The 14,099-nt window shown below is 40.6% G+C and overlaps 1 protein-coding gene across 7 annotated transcripts in view; it reads left to right on the forward strand.

Annotated features, from left to right (window-relative positions):
* The first annotated feature begins 1,803 nt into the window (after positions 1-1,803).
* The window catches only part of itgb4 (integrin, beta 4), a 37,114-nt gene continuing 24,818 nt past the window's right edge, over positions 1,804-14,099 (forward strand). For 2 of the 7 annotated variants that reach the window (XM_036142496.1, XM_036142497.1), the window contains exons 1-6: positions 1,804-1,917; positions 4,922-5,075; positions 11,488-11,570; positions 12,751-12,833; positions 13,596-13,697; positions 13,826-14,030. In XM_036142496.1, coding sequence (XP_035998389.1) covers positions 4,939-5,075; positions 11,488-11,570; positions 12,751-12,833; positions 13,596-13,697; positions 13,826-14,030 — 610 coding nt within the window. In that variant the 5' untranslated portion in view covers positions 1,804-1,917; positions 4,922-4,938. Of the gene's footprint in view, positions 1,918-4,921; positions 5,076-7,755; positions 8,171-11,487; positions 11,571-12,750; positions 12,834-13,595; positions 13,698-13,825; positions 14,031-14,099 lie in introns of those variants that run through there. The other 5 variants (XM_021317253.2, XM_036142501.1, XM_036142500.1 and 2 more) reach the window with 4 other exon arrangements.

Below are 14,099 nucleotides of genomic sequence, written 5' to 3' on the forward strand. Positions count from 1 at the left end.
CTTATTGGAAATGTCTGACACCATTTTTCTAATTGTGTTAGTGCAGTTAATGAGTGCAGCAACAAGAGGACAAAAGTCTGAAAAGAACATGAATATGAACAAAAGTAAGCCTCAAAATAATGTATACAGGTGAAACGCATCTGATTCCACTCAATCATATTTAACAAATCAGAATATTGAAGAGTTTATTTCAGTAATTCCAATCACGTTATGAAACATATAGATTAATTACACACACTCTAATATTTTCAGGCCTGATACATAATGTTCTGCTTACAGCTAAAGAAAATTTTTTTTTTCTCCTCTCAGCTTTTCTGTTTTGGCTAATTTTTTACATATTGGCAGCGTGTTTTATAAATGAATATAAGCCATATGTGCTAGCAAGGTATAGAATCATAGCTATGGCTTTTGTATCAGGGGCTTAATAGAGAACACCAATAAACAATAAACAATAAACTACAGCTGAACTGAAAACACACCTAACATGGACATCCACATAATCTGACAGCCTAGAGAAGTTGATCGCCTGTTAGAGAAGCTGCCTGAAGGATCATTGTACCTCTGGAGGAGCTGCAGAGACGTAAAGCTCAGGTGGGAGAATCTGTTAAGTGGGAAAACTATTAGAGAAGACACTCTTTAAGAGCAGCAAGGGGACAGCCGTAAGAGTCCTGTGTCCAGGTTGCCACAGGTCATGGTCACCTGATATATGCACAGGTTGGTGATGTGTTTGTAACGCTCGCATAGCAGGATAAATGTAAAGACGGATGCAGGAGTTACAAGCCTAACATGGACAAGAGGAATGTTAGAAAGCCGTTGCCTTCAGGGCTGGAGTCCATCTAAGACGTTTCCCTGCTGGGTCGGGACATGGGAGCGATGATTCACAGGCTTTCATCATCCTCGCTGCAGGTGTGTCGATCACAGGAAGCCGCCTGAGCCCACGAGCCACACCCAGAACCGAACCTGTTCGGACTGAGCAAACCCCCAGGAATGACAGGAAACCTTCATGCAAGACATTCACTTTCTGGGTTACAGGAGCTCGCTGTTACCTTTCTGTTGTCAAATGGGCCTGCATGGTGTGGAGTGAACAATCAAAATCAGTTTTTTTTCTTCTTCTTGTAGCGATAAACTGAATTAAAAACCGTGTCACTGAGGAGATGTAGCCGTCCCATTACTTTCCCCCAAAGCAATGCGTCAGGTTCAGTCTGGTAATGGCGGTTCTGGTTGGCTGCCATCGTCTGTTGCTCGCAGTATTTGAGTCTCTTGGGGGCCCTAAGCAGAATTTGATTTGGGGGGCCCCCCTCTCAGCATGCAGAATCACCTATGCTAGAAGATTATTGACAAAAATGTCAGGCTATAATGTTATAGCGAATATTATAAACAAATACAGTGAGGTTATGTATTAATATACAAAATAAATAAACTCTTTTATTAAAACTTCTGAATACAAACTGTCACAAAACATATTAAATAAATGATTTCATCATCATTCATTCATTCATTTATATCACTTGTTTAAGTTATTTAATTGTAAAAAAATAAATAAAAAATAAACGATCGGGGTGCCCCCTGGCCACCAGGCCCCAAGCAGCCGCTTAGTTCGCTTGTGCCTAGGGCCGGCCCTGGGGTCTTTACAGACTCCATTAGCTGCACGCTGAATGAAGTCAGTGGTCCAAAAAGAGTTGAGCACAGACTTGACCCCAGACTCAAAGGTTCAGTGGGGAGTGGAGGGTGGAGTTATTCCAGAGAGAGAGAGAGAGAGGAGGGGGTGTTGTGTCTCAAAGCAGTAACTAATGCTGTTTTTCCTCTGTTTTCCAGGCTGGCCGGGTGGGTGGTGGTGCTCTACCAGCGCCCTGCTTCACCCTCAATCAGTCTCTTCAGCTGATGAGTCCAGTTCAGCACCACAGCATCTCGTTTACTGTAAGTACCCTGTTAGCCATGAATGAAGGTGGTTTTATTTGATCTAAAATATGAATAAAGATGGAAATCAGCGATCTAATGTGCTTTGCTGGAAGTTTCTTTACACTTTGTATCGGTTTCTACCCAAATTCTAAAGATGTCCTGTAATTCTGGACATTCATCAGGTTTAATGTTTGAACTCAATAGCCTTTCTTGTACAGTCGATTAGCGCAGGCTAATCTGAGGTTTCTGGAGCGTCTTCTCACTCACAGAATCTCCAGAAAAAACTTGCTAAACCTTCTTTATAGTTTTAGTAGTTCACTTCATGCTCAAATACTTGTGTGTTTGTTTGTGTAATGTTCAGAACCGCAGATCTGAATTCAAACCCCCGGTTTGAATTATAAAACCGATGCGGTTGGTGCAGGCCCGGACTTAACTGGACTGGGGCCCTTGGACCAGAGCCAGTTTTGGTGCCCTCCCCACACTGGTTTCTGTTTTACATGTAAATTGTAATAGTTTGATGTTTGGGTACATATCAACTTCAAGGCTTACAGACTATTTCTAAACTAATCTTATTTTTTATTTATTTTTTTCCTTTCTAAGAAGGTCAATGTAAGCATGCCTGAATTTCTAGAAACGTCTTTGTGCGTGGGGATGTTGCAGTAGCTGTTACGGGCCTGTTTGTGGCGCCGATGGGGAGTCTGTGACGGAAATCACACGCGACTTACAAAAACAGATTCGACTTGGACTTTGTGCTGTATGTTGGTTAGCCGGTAAATGCTGCCTATTTAAGTATATTTTTTGCTGTAGTAACTAAAAATAACTTTGTTATACTTAAGCTTTCCATGTTATCCATGGGTGTTCTGTGAGGTTTTTCGACGAGGGTTGCACTGTATTCAAAGATCATGGGTTGATGATGCCAGTTGTGATGAATACACAGTCCTTCTCTACTTTCTTTCTCATCTTTAGCCTCTGTGCCACATGGTATGCGTCGGATTCAGGGCTCTGCCGGAGTCAGACTCGGTCCAACGGCCTGAATATCACATGGCCATGCAAGATGTGAACGCATGTAGGGTGTGAGAATACATTGATATATCTATTCAACGATTAATGATGCAATTACATCGATCCAAAATAAAAATATCAAACCACATTGTCATTTTTAAGACGTGCCTGTGTTTTGAAATTCAGGCATGATGAGACTATGGTATAAACAGGTGATCTGTCAATATTATTTTAAAATTAGAAGAATGCTGTTTGATCAATTGACTTAAATCCCAGATACCTGTAAGAGCTTAAAAATAAAATGGTCAAATAATATATACAGGACTGTCTCAGAAAATTAAAATATTGTGATAAAGTTCTTTATTTTTCGTAATGCAATTAAAAAACATGAAATGTCATACATTCTGGATTCATTAATCAACTGAAATATCGCAAGCCTTTTATTGTTTTAATATCGCTGATTATGGCGTACAGCTGAAGAAAACTCAAAAATCCTATCTCAAAATATTAGAATATCGTGAAAAAGTATCCTAGTAGGCTATTCAACTAATCACTTGAATCGTCTAATTAACTGGAAACACTGCAGGGTTTCCTGAGCCTTGAAAAACACTCAGCTTGGTTCAGTAAACTAAATCACAAGTATGGTAGTGGTTAAGAGACGACATAAGATTCTCACAGTAACTGGTGTACTGACCATGGCATTACTGTCCTTGATTGGCCTGCCAATTCCCCTGACCTGAACCCCATAGAGAATTTGTGGGGTATTGTGAAGAAGAAGCTGAAAGACACCAGAGCCAACAATGCAAATGAGCTAAAGGCCGCTATTGAAGCATCCTGGGCATTCATAACACCTCAGCAATGCCACAGGCTGATTGCCTCCATGCCACGCCGCATTGATGCAGTAATCTGTGCAAAAGGATTCCCAACCAAGTACTGAGTGCATTAATGGACATTTTCAAATGTTTGATTTTGTTTTGCTGTAATAATTTTTTTTTTACTTGGTCTGAGGAAATATTCTAATATTTTGAGATAGGATTTTTGAGTTTTATTAAGCTGTACGCCATAATCAGCGATATTAAAACAATAAAAGGCTTGCGATATTTCAGTTGATTTGTAATGAATCCAGAATGTATGACATTTCATGTTTTTTAATTGCATTACAGAAGATAAAGAACTTTATCACAATATTCTAATTTTCTGAGACAGTCCTGTAAATGTATTTGTGAGTTGATATCAACGGAAATAATGGTGTTAGCTGGGCAGATAATATTGCTCCATATTGATCGCATCGATCGGAAATCATAACAAATTGATTTGTGATAAACAATTTGTGATGTCGATAAATATCGTATCGTCGTCCAGACAAATCGCTATAACATCATATCGTGACAAAGCTGGTGATTTACACCCCTAAAAGTATGTAGGTTGTAATATAGTAGCCAAGAAATACTGCGGTAATGACAGTATTTACAGCATTAATATTAGGGACACTGGTATTACGATGACTGTATAGTCGCGATATATTGTGTTGCCTTGTTCTAGAAAGTATAAGTGCCAGTTAAAGGAGTTAGGAACCATAATGCTTCCACCGAGCAAGTATTAGGCAACAGGCCAAATATCTGTCACATCTTCACAGTCTGTTTTATTTATTCCAGGGGCTTTTACAGATCATGGGGTGTTAATTCTTTCTGACAAAATGTTGTTGCATCATAATAAGAGACTGGTTCATTTCAGGGGCACAGTATACTTCAAACTCATTTCATACATGCTTCCAGTTCTTCAAAATGAACGCAATTTGTGTATAAGTCACTGAGAAACTTGGCCCTAAGTGTGCTGAACTGTTTCTACTAGTTTTACTTTTTAATGAAAATGTTCCATATTCCTAAAGTGGCCACAGATCCTCTTATGGTAGATGGGAAAGTGTTGCTCAGAACTGCTCTGCTGTCTAAGTGTCAGCCGAGACCTTCAGACAGAAAGGGAGGCGTCGCTACTGAAGAGCTTTTGTTCCCCTGTGCTGCAGTGAGAGTCCTCCATTGTATGTCCGACCAGATCCGGTTGCTAGGAGCGCCGCTGTCCAGTGGGGTATGTCCAGGACAGAGGAACAGAGCTGCTTTCACCTCGGAGTCACTCCGCTCCCAGATCAGCACCGGGTTCTGTGACTGGACCTTTGGTTGGTTAGTTTTATAGTCCCCAGTTACAAAGTTTACTCTTTAACTGTGAACAATCTTGGGAATATTTGTCGGAGCATAGAAGGATGAAAAACAAAATGTTTACATTCAACAAAAAAAGCCAATAATGGAAAATGAAGTCCTTTATTTGGATTGACAAAGTTATTCCTATTAAAAGCAAAATATGATGCTTCAGTGGGATGTGTCCATTCCTGCCTGCTTCTGCCATCCTCCACGGTGTACCCAAGAAAAAGAAAAAAAGAGATGGCAACGTCACACCGCACCTGTTTTCGATTCAGCTCGCTTCAGTTCAACTCGGTTCGGTGCAATTCAGTCCGGTTTATTTACATAGCATGCTTCACAGCAAGCACCATATCAAGACACTTTAAATGACAAACAGATCCAATCCAAATCCAGCATCTAATCCAGATCTGTTTAAGAATCTAACACTTTAACAGAATTGGATTTAGGGCTTTTTTTGCACCATGTGTCATAATAAAAGACATTTCTCTATTAGAATCAACAAAGCTCTGCAAATGAGAGACATCCTGAACGTTTTTGGACGCTGATTTTTGTTTTTGTGCAACGTAAAGACAGGATTTCCATTCTCACTGTTTAGGAATGTAGCTGTGGCCCCGCCTGTAATTCACACTTTACTGTGTTCCTCTGTGCTGGGGTTCATAAACACTTATCACAATGTAAAGAACTGATGCGTTTTTACTATTGTTCTCAACAAATAAGCAAAATTATCCTTGTTGCTAACATGAAGTAATGTGGTAAATTGTTGCTTTATAATTCAGGTATTACGTGACAGAACATTAAAATAGAACATTTGGTTTTAGAAAGAGGTAAGCACAGCTAATGTTTTAAAACGTTTTTTTTAAATAGATGATATAAAATAAAAAAATAAAAATTGTATATTAAAATATTTGTTTAATTGTTATCTAAAAAATAAGCAACCCCTTGGTGAGTATTGGAATTCCCGATGTTCCTTGAAAGTAGCCAGTTTTCATCCTCTTTAATTAGCTCTGTTGCTAGGCAGATAAAAGACCGTATGAGCTCTGTGATTGGTGTGCCCTCGGGAATTTTATTGCAGCCCTTATAATACCAACCCTTTAGATCTCTCAAAAATGATAATAAACCCAACCGATCATGCCATTCCCCTAAGTGGCTGGGCATTTACGACCAGTTTCACCCGATGAAGGGACCACCAATCTTCAGCCTCTTTCACACAATCGCCCCCCCTGTAAAGAAGAGCCACGTCTGAGGTCCCTCTGACCTGAGACGTGATTTCCCTCACAGCGGCGAGCTTTCAGAAACGAAGCCAGCATTGTGGAACGACAGGAGGTGTGGTGTGGCGTCGACGTCAACAAAAAGCTAACAAAAAGCTGCCTCAATCTCGTCGTGTTGTGTTTTGTGAAAGGGGCCACATGTCCCTGTTAGACCTGCATGTTTGTACAAGGTGCACAGGTCTTTATGGCTGGAAGTCATCTGAAATCCTCCTTTTCTACCAGTTAGTTTAACGTTACATGTCCAGCTATTTCTCCCGCCTTATTGAATTTTCTCCAAATCTGGTCCTGTGCATTTCTACCAAACATTTCCCCATAGGTCTTTCTAGCGTACTCATAGTCACATAGTTTGCTCCCATTAAAGTCTGGGAAACTGATGCATGCGGAATCTCAATCCGAGCTCTTGGGTTTGTGTTAAGTTAATTGAGCACTGCTTGGTCTGTTTTGGTGTATATTTGCCGCGCCGCCACTCTTTGAAGGATTGACCGTCGTGTTAAGTGCTTTCCACTTGTGAATAATCTCTCGGACTGTTTCATTGGAAACGGTTTTGTATTCCTCCCAGATTGATATGCAGCACCAGTTGCTCCTGAAGTCTTTCCTTTTTGACATTTTGTCAACCCACAGCTGAATCCTTCAGACAATCTTAACATTTACAGAGGTGCTCATAGATATCAAGGTCCTGTCTGCTACTCACCATTCAATTTTAAATGGAATCAGGCCCCCCCTCCTCCTTTTTCTTTTATTTCATATAACGTAAACTGGCTGAAATGTCCAATGCATTGTAAACATTTCTTTACCCATAACAGAGATGTTAACGTACCACAATGCCTAAATGTAAATATGAATAATTGTAAAATGTTATATACTGGGTGTGTAGGCCTGTTTAACGCCTCAAAATGTCAATAAGATAGTTAAAGGTATACAAAAAGTTGTTAAGCTCCTTGGCGCGGCACGCATCAGGATTCAGCGTCACGGTCCATGTGGGCTTGTCTGTGCAGGCGTGCAGATACCCCTGCTTATTTGCAACTCCGTTGCTTAACGAAATGAGCTGCATCCCAGCATAAGTGTCATAAAAAAAAAAAAAAGAGTTGTGGTAAATCGTGTTGGTGTGAGATTTTTTGCCAAGAAGAAAATGTACCCGTTAGCATGAGTACATGGTTGAGTAAACACAACTCACAAAGCAGTTTCCCATAGCCTGCAGGCAGCGTTCTTCAATGTGTGCCACTCCCTACAGATTGGGAGGTGGCTTGAGAGAGGGGCCTGGCTCCAGAATCTCAAGCCCACACAGGTGAACTCCTGTTGGGGTGGAATGCAGCCGGGAGGGGTGGGGGGGTGGGGGGGCTTGACACATCGAGGTGTGGAGCTCCAACTTGCAGCAGGGTGGGAGGCGGCGGATGTGAGTTAACTCTCTCCCTGGCAGCGGCTTACCTGGACAGGGGTGTGGGTGTGTGCGCGCAGAACCAAAAGGATCAGGTCGCAGCACTCCCACTGACATTCACTCTGAGCCTCAGAGGCTCCCATATCCCTCCAGCAGACACATGAACATACGCTCTTCGCTCAGTTTCAGAGCTGAGAAGTAAATATTAGACGGCACTGCGCCTCCCCAGGAGAGAAACAGGAGACAGCAGAGGGAGAGGAACTGGAACTTTTTTTTCCTTTCTTTCTCCTTCTTGAAGGGGACTTTGAACTTGGACACAGGGGACAGAGATTTTATTTAACCCGGGTGGATACCTAGCAAAAAGAGGAAATACTTTTCTTTCTTCCATACCGTTGGACTTTTGGACTTGGACTGGGCGCCGAGGCTCTCAAGAGGTTTGTTTGATCAGTAAGCCCTTTGTTTTCACTCATAGCTTTCTTAACAACGCCGCTGTTTTCACTGCTCCTCAAGTCTGAGTGTTGCAAAAGTGACAGGTCTGTGTGGTGCAACCTTTGGGGCGAGGTTAGTGGCTGTAAAGTGTCTGTTTCATAACGTTATATGGCACCAAACGGATTAAGAGTAATACGCAGACCCAAAGTAGGGCCAGTCCAAGGTTGTCTGGGGGCCCAAAGAGAATTTCCTTTGAGGGGAGCTCATCACCCACCAGCCACCTCAGCACTACTAGTGTCGTCTCGTTGAGCCGTTCACTTTCCTAGTGGGTTTACTTGTAATTCAATATCAAACTGGCCAAATCACAGAGGAAGGGTTCATTGGGTCACTTCACAGCACTTTTTAAAAATAAATGAATAATAGATAGATAGATAGATAGATAGATAGATAGATAGATAGATAGATAGAGAAAAAGAAATCATGAACAGCTTCTTCCTTCTTCTTCTCATTTGATCTGGCTGCCATGTCTGGTGTGCATCATGTCAATAAAGACTTTTTTATTTTTTTGCTCTGGAATGAGGGGCAACCAATTATCATTAGTTGTGCTTTTTTTAACCAACATAAAATAGTTTATTAAATAAGTAAAAAAAAAAAGTATATTTGCAGTCACAGTGTGCCTCCAGCAGACCCAAGCAACAGAATTGATTTGACCTGCAGCAGTGAATCACTAGTGTTACGATAGCTAATCTGGTTATTGTACCATTAAATTTAGTATATTTGTCGATCCCTTTAAATCCTAAAACATGCCTAAATCTAGAATTCACATAAAAAATACCCCAAATCAAAAAATTAGAAAACTTTATTCCATGTAAGAGGTGAATTGCTCTTGGGGGACCCCTGCTGGCCTGGAAGTCCTAAGCAGCATCCTTTGTTTGCTGTTGCCTTGGGCTGGCTGTTGATTTCATTTACTCCCTTTTTTTTTAGAGGGACTTTACTTTGTTGCCGTCGTTAAAGTAGCACTATCAGTGTAGCAGTGGAGAATTAATTTGGATCGGACCAAACAGTGACCTTTATATAGAAAGGATATTAAATGCAGTCTTAATTGGTTGTTGTGGGGTCTTTTTTTAGGGAGGGGGGGCTTTTGTTTCAGGGAGGAGCACAGTAATCTCTAAAATGGTTGGGATTTCTATTTGTCGCTGCCATCGCCGTCATAGTTTGACCCTCCGACCTTTTTTTTTTTTTTTTTTAAAGACAACCCCCACTTTCCCTTTTCCCCTTGATGTGATGTCATGAAGGGGTCAGGCCCACACCCACTGGCGGTGCGTTCACCTGGCGGGGACAGTCTGTTTTTGTCTGAAGAGCAACAGCTCCGGCGTTGAACTCAGCCAAAAGTCTCCTCCTTTTTTTGTGCTAGGAGAAGCTTTCAGAACAAAGAAAAGCAGCACGAGGGACTGGGGGCTGTAATTTTGGGTCAGAAGGGCCCGCTTGTGTGCGATTTCTGTCAGAGTGGGAGCAAAATATAGCGTTCGCTTGTACTGATTGCTTCGTGGTGAAGGTTGCAGAAGAGCACATGGTTTGTTGCCTTGATCGTATGTGCTCTGTGATTTATGTGATACCTTCTGCTGACACACACACACACACACACACACACACACACACACACACACACACACACACACACACACACACACACACACACACACCTGTAGGCAGCTCTCCTTCACAGAGAGGCGTAAACCTGCCTTTCCCATGTGCTTCCAGGCTGTGTTTTTAACTCGCACCGGTCATTCTCTCGCCTCGGGGAGAAATTCCTTCTCAGATTTGACTTTTTTTCCCCCCTCCAAGGCACAAATCATCCATTTGTTTTCCCCGCGGCCCACTGAGACAATTACAGACCTTTCGCGGCACACAGCAGTCTTTGTTCGTCGTGCACCTCCTGCGTTTAATGGAGTTGTTGCCTCTGTTGGTTTGTCACATTGTCCTCCATCCAAGATTCCTGCAGGAAATTATCCTGCGGTCTGATAGCGAGGAGCGCCCTCGGCACGCTGCCTGGAACGTTTCCAGATCCCACCCTGTATCAGTCCCATCCCATCCCGATTCCCCGACCGCACTGCATCGTGTCTCAACTGGTTCTGAAATTAGAGGAAAATACCGGTAACTGTACACCGGCTTAGAACTGGATGAAAAGCAACCAGGAGTTATTTCAAGGCTTTTAGAGGAGCCACGTTATTAAACCAGCTGGCTCTTCTAGATTTTTGCTGTGCACATTTCGAATGGAGCTGAAATGAACTTAAACCATGTATCACTTTGTTAGACAGGATAATTTCGAACTTGGGAGTTTCTGTTTGTCTACACTGAATAAAAGTGTAACAACTGTAAACTGAAGCTCCAAAACCGTAATTAATTTGAAAACACCACGCCCGTAGACACCACAGCAACTTTGAAATATTAAATCTCTGCGTTGGGCTTTATTCTGGTGTAATAAAAGTCTTTTTATTACAGCTTTTATTATAGTCTTTAATTCAGAGGGACAGTAAAATAGCTACCTACTCAGTCTTGGAACCAAATTTGTCTGAACCATTTCCCAGGCCTGGATAAAAGAAAATTGAGTTAAAGTTAAAATTATTTAAAAAAATGTATTATATTCCAGACTTGGCAGACTCATTTTATTATGTAAAAAAATTACAAATCCCAATTTAGGAAATAAATACAGGACTTTTATTTTAAGGTAACCTCTGTTTAAATCACATGTTAAATATTTGATTCACCACATCACCAGAACAATTTTAAACAGAATAAAGGCATCAAAGGTCACAAGCTGTGCTCTAAAGAGTCTTTTTATTTTATTTTAAACAATGCGGTATAAATTTGAAAAGCCTAGTGTGAAAGATTTTAAGTCAAGCTGGTCTAAGTTTGTCCACAAAGAGAATAAAAATAAAATAAACTAAAGAGTAAAACAGCCCCTTATCAAGCTGGCAAACTGGAAGCCAACTTTAGCGTTCGGGATGTTTTATAATATTTGGATCATGCAGTTAATAAAACCTCACAAACCCCAGTCCACTAAAAGCTTTGTATTCAAATGTTAAGAATGTTATATTATTTATATATATTTATATTTAACATAGAATTTGACATTTCAAGTCTGGAAGGACGTGGGAATGTGGGACTGGAAAGTCTATATGTTTTGGAACCCGGCACAGTTTAATAAGGAAAAAATATCTAAGTATTATAACCGTATTATACAATTTATTTCTCTGCAGTGTCTGTGACGGCTGTAGGGTGTGCCAAAGTGTTAAATGTTTTGTTTTTGTTTGGTTTGCAGGGGGGAGATGGGAAGTTGGTCGATCCGGTGCTTAGCTGGACTCGGTCTGCTAGCCGTGCTGCTGACCTACTGTTCTGCTCAAGGTGAAAGTCTGGATCATTTCTACTCATTTATCAGATCACTCATTTGACAAAATGGCATCTTTGTAATATAGAAACTTCATTTTCATTTATTAATGGATGTTTAAACTCCTTAGATAAGACTCATTCTGCAAAAAAACCCTTAAAGGGGACATATCATGCAAAAATACATTAATACTTAAATACATTTTGTTGTGTGCTCGGAGTCTCTAGGAGTGCAGAAAAGCTGAATATAATCTGTTCAGGAGCTGCGTAGCTATCTTTATATTCTGTTCAGGTCATATTTGTCAAGCTGTTTAGTTTTCTCTGTTCTCCCTTATGTTTTCTTTTTAAACATTTGAACAATTATGTCCCGATATATTTTGTAGAGCTGCTAAACAAGACCATGGTCTCATGAATCCACAATTTTTATTTTTTTTCGGAGCAGTTAGGTAGTCCAAGTTGAAGGATACCAAAGCTACAAATAGATAAGTCAAAATGTTTGGTTGTTCATTACACCATACCCCAGGAAACTACACAACTGGCTGAACAGAGTAAAGTAGAACAATCTGTGATCAAGAGAGGGGAGGGGTATGAGGTGACTCCTTTAGATTTAAAGGGACAGCACCAAAACAAGTTGCTCTCAGACGCACCTCAGAACAGAGGCAAAAAGGGGGACCTGGAGGTAAATTAATGAGGAATTCAGACCAAACCATTATAGTTCCACTTTATATAGACCCCAACTGAATGATTTAAACGTGAAAAGGAAGAACTGAAAAGCATGATATGTCCCCTTTAATACTCAGAAGTATCTGGAACCTAAAATAATATAGATCTAATGATAGGTAATCTAGTTGGATGAAGTGATTGATTAATTCAACAGTATTCTACTATTTTTATGTTTTCAGAAATAGAATACAGATTTCATGAATTTTATATTAAAGTGTTTGATCAGAGTAGAGTTATTTAGTTGACATCTCACCGGTAGAAACATGTAAGGTTCTGATAGTCCAAATGAAGCTCAGAGTTTGTAAAAAGTAAATACCAAAATAGCTCTTTAAAAGATGAGAATCACATACCAACTTCAGTGACATCAGCCAGCCGCAGAGCACATACTTTTTTTTGTTGTTGTTATGAGATTAACTGATGTTATTTCCTTTCTATGACTTCCTGACTCTTGTTGACTCTCCTGGCCCATAAACAGTGCACTACTGCCTGGCCTCCAAGTCCGGCTCCTGCTCTGAGTGTCTGCAGGCGGGGGAAGGCTGTGCATACTGCTCTGAAGAGGTGAGAGCAGAGAGCTACAGGATGCAGATTCCAGATCTTATTGTCCTCTTTAAATGAAATGCGAGAAGAAAAGATGTTTACTGCCTCCTATTATGACCTTGATTACTATTTTTGAATTGTGGATTTTTCTAGATCCTTGTGCTAAAGTGTGCAATGAGATTTTAAGAAAACGGGGTTCCTAGATAGTCTTTATGAATCTAGAATCAGATTTGATCATTTTCAATGCCAGCAAAGGAATAGAAAACCAAATACTAATAACTGAAAAAGGTTTGAGTTTACAGACTGTTACCCAAAATAAAACAAAGACATCAGAATGTGCAGAAGTGCTTTTGACATTTATTTATATTTTAATCATCTTTAAACTGAAAAATCTCCACTAATAAATCAGTTTAGTTTAGGATGCCGATTAAATCGTTATTTTGTTGGTTTTTCCCTCCTAATTCTAACACTCTAAGGTGCAGCCACTTTTCTTTACAAGTTTAGAAACAAACAAAAAATATCAGAAAAAGGGCAGATTATGATAAAATAATGAAATGGATTTTATCGGGCTGTTGCTTTAGTTATTGATGGTCAGAACAAACAAATGATCGTTAAAAGCCTTCAAAAGGAATCATTTAGCTGCTTTTTTGGGGGGGGATCTGAACATTCTTGGATCAGATTCAGACGTTTAAAACGTTGTCTGCTTTAAGCTTCAAACAAAGCTCTTAAACTTCACATTTTTGCTCAGTAATGAACTTCCCAATACGCTCCCTGTTGATTCAGACCTTCAGTGGTCCTCGCTGTGACCTGCATGAGAAGATCGTCGCCCAGGGCTGCAGCGCCGCGGCTGTGATCACGGCCAAAAGCTCGCTTCTGATAGAGAAAGTACGTCTTTGTGTCTTACGATTTTCATCTACCTGTTTAATCAGTCCTCAAGATTGTATTCATGCATTTGTTTTGTATCACATTCTTGACTCTTGTTTGTTTCTCTCTTCATTTGTGCTGCTGCTCAGGAGGAAAAGATTAACAAGAAGATTCAAAAGGCTCAGGCATCGCCACAGGAAGCAACGATGACCTTTCTGCCCGGGGAGACAAAAGAGATAAACGTGCAGGTGTTTGCTCCAACTAAAGGCCCTCTGGATCTTTATATTCTTATGGACTTCTCAAACTCCATGAAAGATGATTTGGACAACTTGAAGAAAATGGGCAATGAGCTGGGTAAGCAGCCTCGGCTTGTGGAGACGTGGGGATTCCTGGGAGGTAACTTTTCATACTGATGGTGCATGT

The sequence above is a fragment of the Fundulus heteroclitus genome, chromosome 10 (genome assembly GCF_011125445.2).
Source record: "Fundulus heteroclitus isolate FHET01 chromosome 10, MU-UCD_Fhet_4.1, whole genome shotgun sequence".
Classification (NCBI taxonomy): domain Eukaryota; kingdom Metazoa; phylum Chordata; class Actinopteri; order Cyprinodontiformes; family Fundulidae; genus Fundulus; species Fundulus heteroclitus.